Source organism: Carcharhinus amblyrhynchos, chromosome 28 (assembly GCF_965287045.1).
Source record: "Carcharhinus amblyrhynchos chromosome 28, sCarAmb.v2.hapA, whole genome shotgun sequence".
Classification (NCBI taxonomy): Eukaryota; Metazoa; Chordata; class Chondrichthyes; order Carcharhiniformes; family Carcharhinidae; genus Carcharhinus; species Carcharhinus amblyrhynchos.
The window spans coordinates 6,392,539-6,410,385 of record NC_137351.1 but is presented as its reverse complement, the minus strand read 5'-3'; the positions used below and the strand labels follow the sequence as shown (position 1 = coordinate 6,410,385).

At 44.6% G+C, this 17,847-nt stretch overlaps 1 protein-coding gene across 4 annotated transcripts in view; it reads right to left on the bottom strand.

Annotated features, from left to right (window-relative positions):
• Positions 1-17,847, bottom strand: part of LOC145359561 (retinaldehyde-binding protein 1-like) — a 40,284-nt gene that overhangs the window by 1,553 nt on the left and 20,884 nt on the right. For 3 of the 4 annotated variants that reach the window (XM_080214220.1, XM_080214221.1, XM_080214222.1), the window contains exons 2-7: positions 17,384-17,429; positions 14,970-15,101; positions 8,197-8,401; positions 5,605-5,783; positions 1,741-1,899; positions 613-723 (exon numbers count right to left, since the gene is read on the bottom strand). In XM_080214220.1, the coding sequence (XP_080070346.1) occupies positions 613-723; positions 1,741-1,899; positions 5,605-5,783; positions 8,197-8,401; positions 14,970-15,101; positions 17,384-17,395 (798 nt within the window). In that variant the 5' untranslated portion in view covers positions 17,396-17,429. The remainder of the gene's footprint in view (positions 1-612; positions 724-1,740; positions 1,900-5,604; positions 5,784-8,196; positions 8,402-14,969; positions 15,102-17,383; positions 17,430-17,847) is intronic. The other variant, XM_080214223.1, reaches the window with a different exon arrangement.

Genomic DNA, 17,847 nt, shown 5'->3' with positions numbered 1-17,847 from the left:
GTGATTAACCTTATTGATCTTATTTTGTGTTTTTTAATGTTTATCGGAAAACTTTTATTTGAAAGTTATAGTTGCTTTCTGAAACATGGGTATGGATTTGATAAAAAGAGAAAATGTTAGATAAACTCAGCAGGTCTGGCAGCATCTGTGGAGAGAGAAACAGAGTTAATGTTTCGAGTTCAATATGACTCATATAGGAGGGTCACATGGACTCAAAGTTAACCCACTTTATCCTTGCACAGATGCTGCCAGACCTGCTGAATCTATCCAGCATTTTCTGTTTTTATTTCAGATTTCCAGCTTCCACAGTTTGTTGCTTTTATTATGAATTTGATATATTTGCCAAGAGTTGTCCAGCTTGGTTCCCATCATCTCTATCAGTCCCTTTTTCCTTCCTGGAACTCTTGAGCCAATTTATATTGCCTATTTCAACACCATCCCTGAGTAATTTATTCTCCAAACCTAGCTTTGATCTCCTGAGACTGGAAAGAATTTCAGAACTTATTTGGAGTTTTTGAACAGAACATTATGGAGCAATTCTTAATAGGACTTGAAGGCAACAGATTAGAAAGATGCTTAAAGGTACAGTCAATGTCCTCTGATTTCACTAACCCTCTCCAGCAGCTTGTTCTTTAAGAAAGGCTTGACAATGTTGTAGGTTGTGGTGAAATACCAAGGCTGATGAATGAAGTATACAGCTTTAAACCGAGCAGGGAAGGAATCCTGAACATTCAGAAACAGAACAGACATGAGACAATTATACTTTCCTTGCTATATTTGTGTTGGTGTCTTTGGATATGTTTGCTAGATAAGTGCAGAACAACACCAAGGCAATTTCCCAATGTTTAGTGCCCAGTGTTTAGACCCTTTGAAATCTTTTGATCCCTGCTGATTTGAGTTCTTGAGTCCAGCCCCACTGAAGCCTATTTGTCAAATGGGGTCTGATTATAGAATTCCTACAATGCAGAGGGAGGACATTCGGCCCATCGGGTTTGCACTGATTCTCCAGCAGAACATCATAACCAGGCCCACCCCCCATACCCCCTGCTCCATTACTTTAACCCTACGCATTTATCCCACTAACCTACACATTTTGGGATACAAGGGGCAATTTACCATGGTCAATCCACCTAACCTGCACATTTTGGGACTGTGAGAGGAAACCGGAGCACCCAAACAAAACCCTCCCAGACACGGGGAGAATGTGCAAACTCCACACAGACATCCCAAGGCTGGAATTGAACACAGGTCCCTGGCACTGTGAGGCAGTGCTAACCACTGTGCCACAGACATTTTGGTTGTCTCCCCACCCAGTCTACAATTTCAGCTCAGCTGCTCTGGGGAGATGATGACTGGAAGTCTGGGACTCCCCGAGGAAGACGAGGAGGGAAGGAGAATCATCAGCCTTGAGAGCAAGTTCTTCCTAGTGGCAAATTAGGGGCAGCACTGGTAGAAATCACACAGCTCGTGGGAAACAATGCAGAGCCAGTGAAATGGGGAGAAATTAAGTTGGCCCACAGAACAATGAGGATAGAGAGGGAGAATAACAGGAAGTGTAGTTGCAAATAGATTCAAGTGGCGGAGTGGACTGGATGGGTCAAATGGCCTAATCCTGCTCCAGTGTTTTATGGTCTAAGGAAGACAAAAACAGGTATGGGCCATTTAGCCCCTCGCATCTGTTCTGCTTTGACACACATGTCTCAAGATCATTCCCACTGGTTAATGGCCAGCTACGCTCACCTGAAGCATGTCTACCATTTTCTTGAGCTCTGAGGGTTTGATGCCGGAAGCTTGATTCATTGTAAATCCCTTAAAGTTTTCAACGATGCAAAATCCATTAATCTGCGTCTCATCATTCTCTAGAAGTTTCTCCAGAATCACACAATAAGCACGAAGGATCTACCAATGAAGAGAGCTGTTACAATCATCACCTGAGTCACGTCTCCACTTTACCTGGTGGCCCCACCACCACAGCCATAAGTGGGGAGGGGGCAAACCGGTTTCCACAGGCAGTGGGACCAACGGCGCGGCATTTAGTTGGGGGTAACCAATTAACTGGCTGCTACCAAGGCTGCCCTTTCTGTTAAACAGGACCAGCAGCTCAGCAGCACCACTGGTGGCCACTGTTAGGATTGCACCTAAAGAATGGCAGCCTTAAAGTCAGGAAACTAGGGTCTGGTGGTGCCAGCTGAGTCAGGTGGGTTGCACCTAGTATTGTGAAGGGAGGACTGTGTGGCTAAGGGCAGCCTCGCTGATGCTGAGAGTGGGGCAGATGGCACCAGCTACTGCCAGCAGGGACCCCTCTGTGAGCCAGAGAGTGCCTGAAAAGGAGCCCACCTTCCTCCTCCTCCTCCCGCCCCCACTCTCCCCCCCGCTCTATAATCAAGTTGTAGTAAAATACCAGCAGAAGTAGAAGGAAGCCCTTTTGTTCTATTGGGATCCTGGTAGGCAGGCTGTCTGCCATCTTTCCTGCTGCTGGCAAAATGACATGGCAACGAGGCACACATTAATGAGGTCTTAGATACAATGGCAGTGACATTTTTGTTTTGTAGCGTCCCTCCCACTGCAAACCAGCTCAGCTCCTAAGTTATAACATTGGGGAACAGGTCCAGTTGGCTTAAAATATGGAGGCCATTTACTTGTATCACCAAAAGAGAAAATGCTGGAAAATCTGAGCAGATCTGGCAGCATTTGTAAGGAGAGGAAAAAAGAGACTTCTAACATTTGGGTTCAAAGCCAGGAAGGTCAAAGTACCGCTATCAAGTCTGTTAGTCGACCTCAACCAGCTGGAAAAGAGGGGAGTCACAATTGGCCTCTCTGTCTGGTCCCGGGGGGAGGAATCGGCCACCCTTTGGCGATTTGAATGTCCTGGGTGGATTAGGCTGAAGCTTGGGATGTGAGAATCCATCCACAGCATTCAGTCGCTTTGGGATTAAGCCTGACAATCCCACTCAGAGAGTCCAGAGTTCGGAATAGGGAAGGGTCCTAAACTGCAATATAAAAGAAACGTCCTGCAATTGGGGTCGAACAGAAGCGCATTGTTAAAGATGCTATGCCTACGGTGGAGTGGGTGCTTGATTCTGATACTGGCTCCCAAAATACCTCTGGTCTCCCACATAGATTCACCCCAGCAAAACCCCACAAAAGCAAACATTATTTCAGAGTCCCCTCCCATTTCATAATCCAAAACCCACTCCAGAGACTAGTGTCACTGGAAAATTATCATTTATCTCTGCAGTGCCTGAGCTGCCTTGTCTCTGGATATAACTCCTGATTGGGGTAACTGGCTGTAATCAATTGTACGGTGAGAAAAATAGACAGAAAATTAATCATTCTAAAAATGTTCAGTATTAAAGAGAACAGTGATAGAATTTTGGTTTCATCGCAAAAGACAAAGGCACCAACCTGCAAGACCTTTTCATAGAATTTCTACAATGCAGAAGGAGGCCATTTGGCCCATCGAGTCTGCACCGACCACAATCCTACCCTATCCTCGTAACCTCACATATTTACCCTAATGATCCCCTGACACTAGTGGCAATTTAGCACAGCCAATCAACCTAACCCGCACAGCTTTGGAGTGTGGGAGGAAATCGGAGCCCCTGAAAGAAACCCACATAGACATGGGGAGAATGTGCAAACTCCACACAAACAGTGACCTAAGGCCGGAATTGAACCCAGGTTACTGGTGCTGTGAGGCAGCAGTGCTAACCACCGTGCCACCCCTACTGTTGAAAGAAAGAAGAACTTTGTCACTAATAGTAAGAACAGTAACTCAGAATCAGCAGAATTCATTTGAACTAATATACAAAATGATTTACTGAATGTGTTAAAAGGCCTCCCAAAAGCTTTTGTGTCATCAGATCTCCCAAGCACGATGATTCCAGAGTTCCAACATCCAACCCTTCAAAATACCCATTCTATAAACCATTCATGTCTGACTGCAGACATGATGTGGATATGCCGGCATTAGACTGGGGTAAACACAGTAAAAAGTTTGACAACACCAGGTTTAAGTCCAACCGATTTACTTGATAGTAAACGCACTAGCTTTCGGGTTAGTCCCTTCGTCAGGTAATTCACCTGACGTAAGTGAAGCTAGTGAGTGTACTATCAAATAAATCGGTTGGACTTAAACCTGGTGTTGTCAGACTTTTTACTGTGACTGCAGACACTCAGTTGGTTGTTTGAGCAGAAGTTATTGGTGACAGGCTCTTTTCCCAGCATGGAACAGATAAGAAGGAGTTACGTCACGACATTTTACCCATGCCTCTTTCAGTCATTAGGGGAACTGCCCCAATTGATTGCACCTGCAAATCTTCTCCATGCAAATCAGGGAACTGAGATGATCAGTGCAGAGGGGAAGGGCACAATGCTCCATTCATGGTCACCGTCGAGATTACTGCAAGCTCTCATGAGAAGAATCACAGAGTGTGATATCCAAATCAAGAATCCCGTGTAATAGCAGCCATGTTTGTTGAAATCACTATAAATCCAGGGGATAAGGCACAGTGGCACAGTGGTTAGCACTGCTGCCTCACAGCTCCAGGGACCCAGGTTCAACTCTGTGTGGAGTCTGCAGATTCTTCCCATATCTGTATGGGTTTCCTCCAGGTGCTCCAGTTTCCTCCCACACTCCAAAGATGTGCGGGTTACATTGATTGGCTAAGATAAATTGCCCCTTGGCGTCATGGTTGATTAGCAGCGTAAGTACATGGTGTTAGGGGATAGGGCTGTATGGGATTGTGATTAGTGCAGTCTTGATGGTCCAAATGGCCTCCTTCTGTACTGTAGTGATGCTATGATTCTATGATAGTCAGGGTTAAAGCGACTTCAATAGGAGATGCTGGGATGGTGCTCCAGTGCTCTAGCAGTAGTACAATCCTGGGGCTGATCCTGGAAGACTTTCAAGTGCCAGGTATCAGTTCACTGATTTGCCAACATTCAGGGCACCCACTATCAGGCCATAAAGCCGTGGGGACCAGTTCCAACTGTATAAAACTGGCATTGAAGGTCAAGCTCCCACTTTTTTTTATTCATTCATGGGACATGGGCATTGCTGGCTGGCCAGCATTTAGTGCCCATCCCTAGTTGCCTTGGAGGACAGCTGAGAGTCAACCATATTGTTATGGCTCTGAAGTCACATGTAGGCCAGACCAGGTAAAGACGGTAGATTTCCTTCCATAAAGGACATTAGGGAACCAGATGGGTTTTTCCAACAATCGACAATGGTTTCACAGTCATCGGTAGATTCTTAGTTCCAGATATTTTTTAATCGAATTCAAATTCCACCATCTGCTGTGGTGGGATTCGAACCCGGGTCCCCAGAACAGCAGCAGAGTTTCTGGATTAATAGTCCAGCAATAATACCACTGGGCCATCACCTCCCATTGTAGACAATGTCCGATTTTCATCAGCCATTGATGTCAAAGGAAAGGGAAGTCAGGTGGTTTTGATGATTTGCAAGTTGTAGATTATCCCTCTGGGTGGGTGTCCATGGATTTTCTAAGCCAATTCAACTGAGGAGAAGAAATAATTAGAAGAACAAACACACAGTCTTGTTTTTGGAAAATGCTGAATGTTATTGAAGACAGGCTCTGTTACCTCATCAAAAGTAATTTCTTCGTAATCCCAGTTCTCAATGTTAAAGAGTAATACAACGCGACCATACTTGTCTCGGTTTTGGAGAATGCCTGGGTAACCTGCCTCAATAGTGCTGCGTACGGCCTCCGGTGTCAGGTTTTCAAAGAGCTCAGGGTACTGCTCCCGAAAACGGACGTAACCTAGAGGAGAGAACAAACTGGAATTAATCAACGTCTTTGCCTGGGGTCAGGACTTCAACACAGCAATGTTCATCATTTGGAAACATAATTACTGATAGTTCTCTCTATCCCAGTTATGTTTTTGGGGTTAGACAGAGAGAGGACATGTCCCCTTTTCTTCCAGTTAGGGTTAGGGTTATTGTTAGGTGAGAGGGCTTTTATTGTGGTGTCAGTACACTTCTCAGATTAGGATAATTGGGGGTTTTTTTTGCATTTTCTCATATGGCAGTCGCTAATAAATCCAAGAAGGAACTCAGGAGGAACGTCTTTGCTCAGAGAGTGGTGAGAATATTAAAATGAGACAAATAGCAGGGATGCAGTTAAGGAAAAGCTATGTCACAGAAAAATGCAAGGTGAGATGAAGTAGTGTGAGTGGAGGTTTCATGTGGGGCATGAATACAGCACAGAATCCCTGCAATGCAGAAGGAGGCCTTTTGGCCCATCAGGCCTGCACCAATAACAATCCTACCCAGGCCCTCATCTCACATATTTAGCTTACCATATCCTTCTGACACTAGGGGGCAATTTAGCATGGCCAGGCAAGTTAAACCACGCAGCTATGAAATGCGGGAGGAAACTGGAGCATGCAGAGGAAACCCATGTAGACATGGGGACAATGTGCAGACTCCACACAGACAGTCACCCAAGGCTGGATTTGAACCTAGCTTCTTGTTGCTGTGAGGGAGCAATGCTAACCATTGTGCCACCGTGCCGTATATAGACTAGTTGGGCAAAAATGGTTCATTTCTAGGCTGCAAATTGTATATAATTCTTCGACTGATCGAACAATCAGTACTGGAAAGTGGTCGTGTGTATGGAAATTCAGGCTCACTGTCAGAACCACTCCCCTGAGTACAGATTATTGGCTGGCAATGCCATGGGAGATCATCTGGTTTTAATTATTTGGTCTCCCACTTATTGAAAAGACGTGTTTGTGTGTTGTTTTTTTGTTTGTGTGTCTGCATTTTCCCCCCTTCCTCGCCTCACATTGTTATTTCTTGCTTTGTTTGATCATTGGACAATGTCTGCCTGTGTCTAGTGAACGGTGAGATGAACATTCAGACTGAGGGGGCACTAATTAATCCAGAAAAGCTCCACTCTCCCATGCTGAAACTCTAAGTCTCATCAGGAGTAATTACTCCACAGCAGACGTAAGAGACTGGTCTGCTCTTTAATGAGCAACTTTTGAGCCTCTAGTGGCTGAATGCCGTCTCATCTGCTGTTTAGGTTTCAATGAAGGGTCAAGACTTAAGCTCGGACCTTCCACAGAAACCAAAACTATTCCTGGCTGCGATCCAGCCTACAGTATGTCTGCTGAGCTAGCCAGGATAAGGAAGAGGAACGGACAATTGCTCTAGTGTCCTTGAACGAGAGAGATGCAGAAGCCAAGTTCCTCCTCCGGATTGGTGGCTCTGCCTGGGTGGTCTCTATACGATATAAAGTCCAGATCCTGCCACTCGCAATCAAACAGCCTTTCAGTACTTACTGACCAGACTCACAATCGAAATACCATTTCAGCAAACCATGCCGAGCGGAAAAAGCCGGAAAGAAATCTGAGTGAACTATTGGCATAGTGTCAAAAGTTTGCCATCTTGCCCTTGGATGCATAGCTCTCTTAGTGCCAGGGATATTCGGAGCTAACTTGGGGAAAATAGCTTGAGGCGGCCAATCAGGGACACGTACACAATCTTGGCCACAATATCCCACTTAATACTAAACCTGCATTTCATTGGTTGTGCAGTTTAACTGATGGCTAAATTGGGGCTGGGCACTTCACCAATCTGGAATAGCTTGAATGATGAAGCAGAAGAAGGATTGGAATGAGGCACTCACTGAATGTTAAAATGGGCGGCGCGGGCTTGTAGGGCCAAAGGGCCTGTTTCCTGTGCTGTGTTGTTCTTTGTTCTTTGATGTTCAACCTCAACAGGAACAAGTTGACCATCCGTTTATAGTGGAGTGGAAACGGACCAGTGAAGATAAAGCAATTCACTTCAGTGAAAGTGTGGCCCTTTTGAAGGGTAACAGTTTGTGGGTCTGAGGGCCTATAGGAAAGAAGTGTGCGAACCTGAGCGTACTGGGTATCAGGGCACAGGTCCTGGTAGGTAGAGCTTGCAATGCAAGCCTCGGAATCGCTGGGACTAGACATGTATCTGTATTGAGTTTGTTCTTATATGGTTTTAACTATCGTTCAATAAATCACTGTTATGAATCAAGGCTGCCTTGTTGTGAAACCCTGCACCACAATAACATCAGATACCATTGGGCAGAGAATTGGTCAATGTAAATCAACATTGGGAAGTATCTCTAAAATGTGTTAATGAGCCGGATCCCGACACCTCCAACTTCTCTTCATCAACCCAGTTTCATCCCTCACCTTTGAGAAGATCGTAAGCCCTTTTCACATCATACTTTCTCGCTCTAACAAAACGCAGGAAGAAGGAATCACCCTTATCCTTTGTCTTTTCAAGCACAGTCTTGCAGAACTCCTCTCCAGTGTCAGCCAATTCAACAACAAGTTTTTGAAGCTCTTTCACACACAGCTCTCGTTTCTCCTCTGTCTCATTCAATTCATCCTTAGCCTTTGGAAAGAAAAGCAAATCGATAGTCATTATTCAGAAGTTGGCAGCATCTAAAGCCAGTAAGGACTGTGTAGAAACATAGAAAATAGAAGCAGAGTGGGCCATTTGACCCTTCGAGCATGCTCTGCCATTCATTTTGATCATGGCTGATTATTAAATTCAATATCCTGATTCCCCCTTCCCCCCATAACCCTTGATCCCTTTAGCTCCCAGAGCTTATCCAATTTCTTCTTGAAATCACACATTTTGGCCTCAACTATTTTCTGTGGTCATGAATTCCACACATTGACCACTCTCTGGGTGAAGGAATTTCTCCTCACCTCAGTCCTAAAAGGTTTACCCCTTAACTTCAAAATACGAACCCTAGTTCTGGACTCCCCCACCATCAGGAACATTCTTTCTGAATCCACCCTGTCTAACCCTGTTAAAATTTTATAAATTTTGATGAGATCCCTTCTCACTATTGTAAACTCCAATGAATACAATCCTATCTTTCAAACTTCAATGAATGCAGTCCTTTCTTCTAAGCTCCAATGAATATAATTGCAGAGTGGAAACAAATGGGCTTTCTTGTGCCTACACCAAGCGGGAATTCCTGATCACAAACGATTTAGAATGAAACTTACAGGAAAAAGCTAAATGGTCGATGAGTCAGTCTGTGCCTTTCTTGTGCACTACCTAACGAACAACTCGGAACAATTTTGCCTCTTAACAGACCAATGACCTGTTGTTAGGAACAGTTTAAGACTCTTAAAAGAGGGAGAATGTTATGACAAAATGGAAAAGGTAAACTGACATTTTAAAGTTAAGCAGTTCAGCAATCTCAAAAAAATAATAGCCGGGATTCTCCCAGCATGCTGCATTGCTCAAGCAGCACAGCGGGTTGGAAGACACAGTGGGACTCTCAACCAGTTAAGTTTATTTATTAGTGTCACAAGTAGGCTTACATTCACACTGCAGTGAAGTTATTGTGAAAATGCCCTGGTCGCCACACTCTGGTGCCTGTTCAGGTACGTTGAGGGAGAATTTAGCACGGCCAGTGCACCAAACCAGCATGTCTTTCAGACTGTGGGAGGAAACTGGAGCACCCGGAGGAAACCCACGCAGACACAGGGAGAATGTGCAAACTCCTCACAGACAGAGACCCAAGCTGGGAATCGAACCTGGATGCCTGGTGCTGTGAGGCAGCAGTGCTAGCCACTGTGCTACCGTGCTGCCCCCCAGCCAATCACGAGTCTCCCAGACTCTTTTGTTTCATGTAATCAGCGCCATGCTGGAAATTGATGTGGGACCGATTAGCCGGGAGAGGCTCGCGCTATTGGCATTTAGAATTGCTCTCCATTGATGGGGAACAAGCAAGTTGACCTTGTTGGTGGGAATTGAGGCCTCCTGAAGGAGGTTGGGGGGTAGTGGGGAGGGTGTCCCTTGGGCAATACAAACCTATGCCCATCTGGCACGCTGGCACTGCCCACCAGGCAGTGGGGAAATTGGGGCTCGCCCAGTTTGGGGGGGGGGAATGGTGGGGGATGGGGGTCCAGTGGGCCAGTGATCAGGAAAGGTGATTGACAGCTTGGTGATAGAGGGGCTAGTGCACACACTTTGTGGCGTGAATCTTCCTGAGGCACTCTGTGAAGCACAGAATGTCGGAGATTTGTTCAGGTAAGAACACCCCAAAAATCAGGTGTGAAAATTTTCCATTTTCCTGCCTGTTGGGCACTTGGTTTTTTTTGGGAGAATCCCGGCCAATATCTTTCCACTTATTGACAAGGGGCAAGCACAGAATAGGACCAGTCCCAGGAATCGGTATTCAAAGCAGTACTAAATGAATTCAAAGTGGTTGTTATGTTAGGTTAATACTCATTCAGAACTGTGCTGATGGAGTGGATGTGTGAGTGGAAAGGATGGTGGGGGGTCGGGTAGGGAGGCAGCATGGATGTGTGGGGGAGGCAACAGTGGCGGGGGGGGTGGGGGACAGCACAGCAGTGCGTGTGTTTAGGGTGTTGAATGTGAAATACTTGCCCTGAGACACTCCTGCCCACACTATTTGTAGCTTATCCACCACCTTCAGAACAAAATGGATTCTATGGCTGTGCGATTGCAGACTTAAATATCTGCTCTAGTGGCTTGAAACATCGCTGAACAGGACATCATCATTATACATGGTTCCATCACATGACCTGTGAACCTTTCATCATGTCAAACAGCACTCAGATAGCCCGCTCCATGACACTTAAACAAAGCAGATGGTAAATGAAGCTCTAATCCTAGCTATTCTTGTCCTGTCTCTCTCTTGTTCTGACATAATGTGTGACCCCATTTCAAAGGATAATAAAGATAGTCCTGTTAAAGGGCAATTATCTGTGTAGATTTGACAGCAAACTGCTGGCTCATTGTATTACTGCCTGGTAGGTGCGAGATAAATCTTTCAGATTTCTACTTTGAAGGTCCTGGTGCCTTTTGAACTAAAGTTCGGGACTATAGGGTAGCTCGCAATTGCAAGCAACTAGATAAATGGTTGCAGCACTCTTCCCAAGATTGCTAAAACAAATTAAATCAATAGAACTCTGCAGCCAATCTGGGAAACCCTTGCTTAGAGCAACTGGAGATTACGGGTCAGATTCTCCAACCTCGCCCGCAGCTAGGATTCTCCAGTCCCGCTGCAGTGAACGGAGATTTGGCCAAGTTCTTAACTTGTGCAGGCAGTGGCGGCCTTGAGAGAATTACGATGAAACCAAAAGAGAAAATGCTGAAAAATCTCACCAGGTTTGGCAACATTTGTAAGGAGAGAAAAGAGCTGACGTTTCAAGTCCAGATGACCCTAAAACGCATAGAAAGTGGGAGATATTTATACTGCAGGGTGAGGGAATGAAAGATGAGTCATAGACACTGAAACCAGGGGAGAACACTGCTAATGGCAGTCCATGGAGGGAAGAAAGGGTTTGAATGGCCAACCAGCAGAGAAGCTAAACTCAGTGGGTAAGATGTAGATGTAGGGTGAGGAGGAAGAGGAGTGAGATGGGTGGGAGAGAGGTAAGATTTAGAAAAAGGGGGTGAAGGGGGAGAAAAGGTAAAGAAAGGAGGATAAAGTAGGGGGAAAGAGTGGGGGGGAAGAAAAATGAAGAAAGACAATAAAAAAATGAAAGGTAGAGAACAGTAAAAAATTAAGTAAAATGAAAGGGGTCGAAGTGGGGTAGAGCAAATCATCTGAAGTTGAGACCCGAAGGCTGTAAAGTTCCTAGCTGGAGGATGAGATACTGTTCTTCCAGTAGAATTATGTTAAGCTAGGGCTGGAATTTTCCAGCCATTCATGCCAGCTGGTTTTTCCCATCCCGCAGCAGTGAACGGAGATTTGGCTAGGCTCAAGTTCTCCAATTTCGCTGCAGTGAGAACATGGCGTGAACGGCTGGTAAGATCTCACTCTAAGAGTTAATTCCATTGCAATGGAGCCACAATATTAAATCTCCAAACCATCGGTCATTTCCAGGCAATGGACAGCAAAACCGAGCCTGCCCATCTAAAGGGATTATACAAAATCCATTCCACTCTCACATCTGAAGGAATTTGAACACATTTTAGAAGAAGCAAGGAAAATCAGGAACTTCAGATAAGTGAAACAAACTGGATAGCCAGCGGTCTGTCTATCCATGGGGATTCCTTTCTCACTGATAAAATAGAACAAAACAGGAACTTAAAGCTCAACTAAATTTCACCACGATATCGCTTAGAATCATATAGTGCAGAAGGAGGCCATTCAGGCCATCGAGTCTGCACTGACCACAATCTCACCCAAGCCCTATCTCTATAATCCACAAACTTACCCAAGCTAGTCCCCCTGACACTAAGGGGCAATTTAGCATGGCCAGTGCTAAATTGGACTTTGGAAGGAAATCCACGCAGACATGGGGAGAATGTGCAAATCCACTCAGAGAGTCACCAGAGGATGGAATTGAACCTGGGTCTCTGGCACTGTGAGGCAGCAGTGCTAATCACTGTGTCACCGTGCCGCACTTATCAATGTCTGTTCTGTACCAAACAAGAGCCCAGCACTAGATGCTTGTTTATGAAGTTCAGATCCCATTCATTTTCTGATCAAGCATTTGAAATTCAGTTGCTGTTTTTAATACTTGAATCTTTAAAACATCAGTATACTTTTCAATAGAGTCCAACTTGGCTGAATACTTGCTGTACAAATTTTTTGTTTCATTCATTTTGTTTCATGAACTTTGTGATGAAGTACTTTACCTTGAGAAACCTTGTCATTTTTTTTGTATAGTGAGTTTATTACTGCATGTTTTTAATTATTAAATCCAACAAAGGTGCCTGGAAAGACATGGGTTCCTGCCAGACTAGAGGCACTTTATTTTGTTTCCAAAAGCAAGGTCTCAAGATGGTGAAAATAGAGGAATGGGCCAAAAGTGGGCTGCGAATGCTTCATAAAAGCTATAAAACATCCCAAAATGCAGCATGATGTTAACTGATTTAGCCAAGATCTCTGACTGATGGAAAAACTACAGGATTGCACCTGGGGTGTTACTTGTGTTCTCCAGGCCTATTGCATTTTTGCTATATTTTAATATCACATTTTTAAAATTCTTTCCTGGTGTGTGGGCATTGTTGGCAGGGCCAGCATTTGTTACCCATCCAATTGGTCTTGAACTGAGTGACTGGATCTTTGCTGGAGCCATTTCAGAGGGCAGTTAAGAGTACACGTTGCTATGGTCTGGAGTCACAAATCAACCCAACCAGGGAAGGATGGCAGATTTATTTCCCTCCCTAAATGACATTAGCAAACAAAAGGGGTTTTTACAACAACCCATGACAATTTCATAGGTGAGGATTTTTCTTTTAATATCCCAGATTTATTCATTAAATTTCAGTTCCACTAGAATAGGACTTGATTTCATAAAATCCTACAGCGAAGAAGGAGGCCATTCAGCCCATTGAGCCTGCACTAACAGCAATCCCACCCAGGCCCAATCCCCACAATCGCACATATTTACCCTGTTAATGCCCCTGACACTAAGGGGCAATTTAGTGTGGGGGCAATCAACCTAACCGCACATCTTTGGACTGTGGGAGGAAATCAGAGCACACGGAGGAAATTCACGCAGACACGGGGAGAAGGTATAAACTCCACACAGACCGTCACTGGAATTGAGCCCAGGTTCCTGGTGCTGTGAGGCTCCCTGACCACTAATTACCCTGGACCACTAATTTAGTGACATTGCCACATTATCCCCTCGCTGCTTCCTGCGTAATGTTGTGCTGCTTGTTAGATGGGGAATTGATATGATCTTGATGCTATCAAATCTCAAGCTGACCACTCTATGGAAAACATTGAGAATACTAAGGCCATTGTCTTAAGCCCTCACCACAAACTCCTTTCCCAAAAAATCCAATTCTACACCCTCCCTCTGGCTATGGTCTAAGGCAGGGCACTGTTTACCTTTCTATTTGACTCTACTCTGAAATTTTGATTTTTTTAACCTCTGAATCACTCAGTTCTCCTATTTCTACCTCCATAATGTCACAAGTCCTCCTTCCCTGACTCAACCCATCTCCTGCTGACACCCTTACTTTTTCCATTTTGAATGGAGTTGTGCCAAGGTGTTGAGAAATATGGACATTGTTATTACAAGAAAAGTAACACAAAAATAGAGTTGGAGTTTTGAATCCAATTCACGGCCCCCTGGTTCCAACAGACTCCAGATTCACCAAGGCTTCTTAATGCCACAAAAACAGAAGATGCTGGAAAACCTCAGCAGGTCTGACAGCATCTGTGGAGAGAAAATGGACCTAAGTTTCAAATCTGGATGACTCTTCAACAAAGGGTCATCTGGACTTGAAAGGTCAGCTCTTTTCTCTCCTTACAGAAGCTGCCAGAACTGCTGAGATTTTCCAGCATTTTGTCTTTTGGTTCCTGCCATTGGAAATGAGAGTAAAAAGTCTGACCACACCAGGTTTTAGTCCAACCTATTTATTTGATAATATACTCGCAAGCTTTCGAGGGGTTACCCTCTTCCTCGAAAGCTTGCGAGTATATTATCAAATAAATAGGTTGGACTAAAACCTGGTGTTGTCAGACTTTTTATTGGAAATGAGATGCATGGGTTCCCCCCCTCTCAGGGTTATGCAGCTTACCAGCCACCTAGCCTCCCCTGGGGGTTCGATTAAGCCCACATCTCAGTCCACCATCATCCCCATGCTTGCTGACATACATTGGCACCCAGTCAACCAATGCCTTACTTTTAAAATTCTCATCCCTGTGTTCAAATCCTTACACAGTCAGATATTTCCTTATTCCTGTAATCTCCTACAGCACGAGAACTCTCCGAGATCTCTGCATTCCTCCAATTCTTATGCACACACCACTTTTGTGTGCACATGCGTGTGCGCATGTGAAGAGTTGCCTCCACCGATGACCCAGAGAGCTTTGTGAACTGTCCCCTGCCCCCCCCCCCAACCTCTCCCTCCACCCCACCTCCACCACCCCCCTCTCAGGGTAGTGGCTTGTTGTTGCGACCTGCTGCAAAGTTAACTCATTTCCAAGGAAGACATTATCACTGACCTTCTGTTGTGTGTGGGGTGGCAGTGTCTCACACTTGCCAAACACCGGCCCATGATCCTTTGTGGTAAGATGCTCAAGTTTGTTGCGGAGAGCCTGCTCCTCCTCAGAAACCATCCGGAATGTTCCTGCCTGCTGAAGAACGAAAAACGATGTTTATAACACCGTGCGCAGTTTAATAGTAAAATTATAAGCCACTAAATCAAAGTCACTAAACTCTGACACAAATGTTATCATTTGATGAAACATGTTTTTCCTCAACAATTTCCTCTTCTTCGTTCTTTCCACCATCCCACTTGGATATATGGGGCGGGGCTTTACTGTCCCGCCTACCATAGGAGTTGTAGCAGGAGGGACACGGACCATGCAAATCCTCGGATGGGATTTTCCAGCGTTGGGGCCAGCATAGCCGGAAAATCCCGCCCATTGACTCTTTGTGGGATTATTACATAATACAGAGAATATGCGGCACAGAAATTCATTCTGTAATCCATGTATGTGTTTATTCTCCACTCAAACCTCCGCCAATCTTTTCCCATCTAAATCTATTACTGTAACCCTCGATTCTCTAGCTTCCTCATATGCCGGTCTTAACTCTCCCTTAAATGCACCTATACTATTCGCTTCAACTGTTCCCTCTGGTAGGGAGTTCCACAAAGAACATAAGAAATAAGAGCAGGAGTAAGTTATTAGATCCTTCAAGCCTGTGCCATCAGTCAATAGGATCATCAATAAATTAATCTGATGTCTCTTAACTCTACTTTCCTGATTGTTCCCTTGACTCCCAATCAAAGATCCGTTTAACACAGCTTTGATTATATTCAATGACCCAGCCTCTGAGAATTTCTCCTCATCTCTACCTTGAATGGGAGATGTTTCTTTGGGTAAAGAAGTTTGTTTCTGAATTTCTTGATGACTGTTTTATAGTGATGATCTATATTAATGCTTTCCCCACATGAGGAGACAATTCCCCTGTAAGCACTCTGTCAAAACCTTTTCCAATTTCCAACCAACATCCGTTTCTCTGCACTGTCACTGTCAGTCCCACTTTGGAACCCAGAAGCACTGGTGCCTCTACTCCAAAAGTGGCGGTCAACATTTGGACCTTCTTAGTCTCTCTGATTCAGCTTCTCACTCATTTAACCAGCTGAGTCACTGAGGAAGCCAATCGTGGTACTTACATGAATTACAACTTTGGATCCTCATCTGACCATGATTCATACTGTTAACAGATTTGTAACGGGATTGCTAGGGAGTTGGATTATTTTATTATACCCTGGTATATCTGCATCAGATTACAACTCACCAAGCCTCCTTCAATTGTGTCTTCCAAACCTATGACCTCTACCTTAGTGGAAGGACAAAGGCAGCTGATGCATGGAAGGAGATACCATCGCTTGCATGTTACCCTCAATGTCACTCGTTATCCTGACCTGGAAATATCTCACCATCCTCCTCTGTCGCTGGGTCAAAATCCTGGAACTCTTTCGCTAGCATTGTGTACCTATCCCACATGCAGCTCAGCACTAAGGGCAATTAAGAATAAGCAACAATGCCAGTAAAGCTCACATCCCATACAAAAACTTTTTAAAGTCAGGAACATTCTCTATACCCTGGCTGTTACAGACATTTTGTAATCGAGGACTGCAGATAACTCCAGTTCACTCCAGTATTGCCTTAAACATCTCCAGTGAGACCCAAATTGTTTGCATAGCTCATATCTGAGCCAATGACGTCTGTGAGTCATAGAATCCCTACAGTGCAGAAGGAGGCCATTCAGCCCATCAAGAATAAGCCGACTCTCTGAGAAAGCAACCCAATGTAGAATCTTTCCCATAACTCCATGTTGTTATCCAGCTAATCCCCCTAGCCTACACTTTTTGGACACTAAGAGGTAATTTACTATGGTCAATCCACTTAACCTGCATATCTTTGGGCTCAGGGAGGAAACAGGAGCACCCAGAGGAAACCCACACAGACATGGGGAGAATATGCAAACTCTGCACAGACAGTGACCCAAGGCTGGAATCGAACCCAGGTTCCTGGAGGTGTGAGGCAGCAGTGCTAACTACTGTGCCACTGGGCCATCCCCGTCTTTTTGGTGGGTAGCATTCTCACTTTCACAGAGATTTCCAATGCTACTCACAATCCCTGCTGAGAGGTGTGTGGAAACTCAGGAGGGTTTGAAATTGCTGTTTGACTCAGAAGCATGCAGCACAAACTAAGGGCACTCAGCCCATTGTACCTGTGATGTAGGCACTCAAAGAACAAACTAAAAGACACTCTTCCTTCGCTATTTTGCTGATTGACCACTGTGCTAACTGATGGGAGGTGCAGATGCAAATTCTCCATTGTATATGACATCAGGTTCTCTATTGATGTTATGATATATGCAAAAAATAAATTTATGTACTTACAATCTCTGCCATTGTATCGCTACAGTTCCAGTCTTTGTTATAAACTCTGAAACAGAAAACAAGACAGGATCAGATAGTCATAGGAGCGTATGGACATAAATTTGGCCCCTTCAATGGCTGATCCATATCCTAACTCTATCTACCAGCCTTGGCTCCATAATTCCTACAATATCTAACAACAATCATCAATTTCAATGGATATTGAAGAAAATACAACACTGATTTGCATATATATGGCACAGTTAACATGGAAAAATGTATCATGGAATGTGAGGAGACAAGGAAGATGAGAATTTGTATGGTTTTATTTGCGGTGATGGGGCAAAAGGACTAGGTGACGTACAAGAGACTGGAATCGGCAGAATAATGGATTGTGGCAGTGAAGAAAGTTTCAAATTTAGGAAAGTGTGAGGCAATGAGAAATTTATTGGACTGGGAATTAGCAGGGATTGGAATGGTGGATG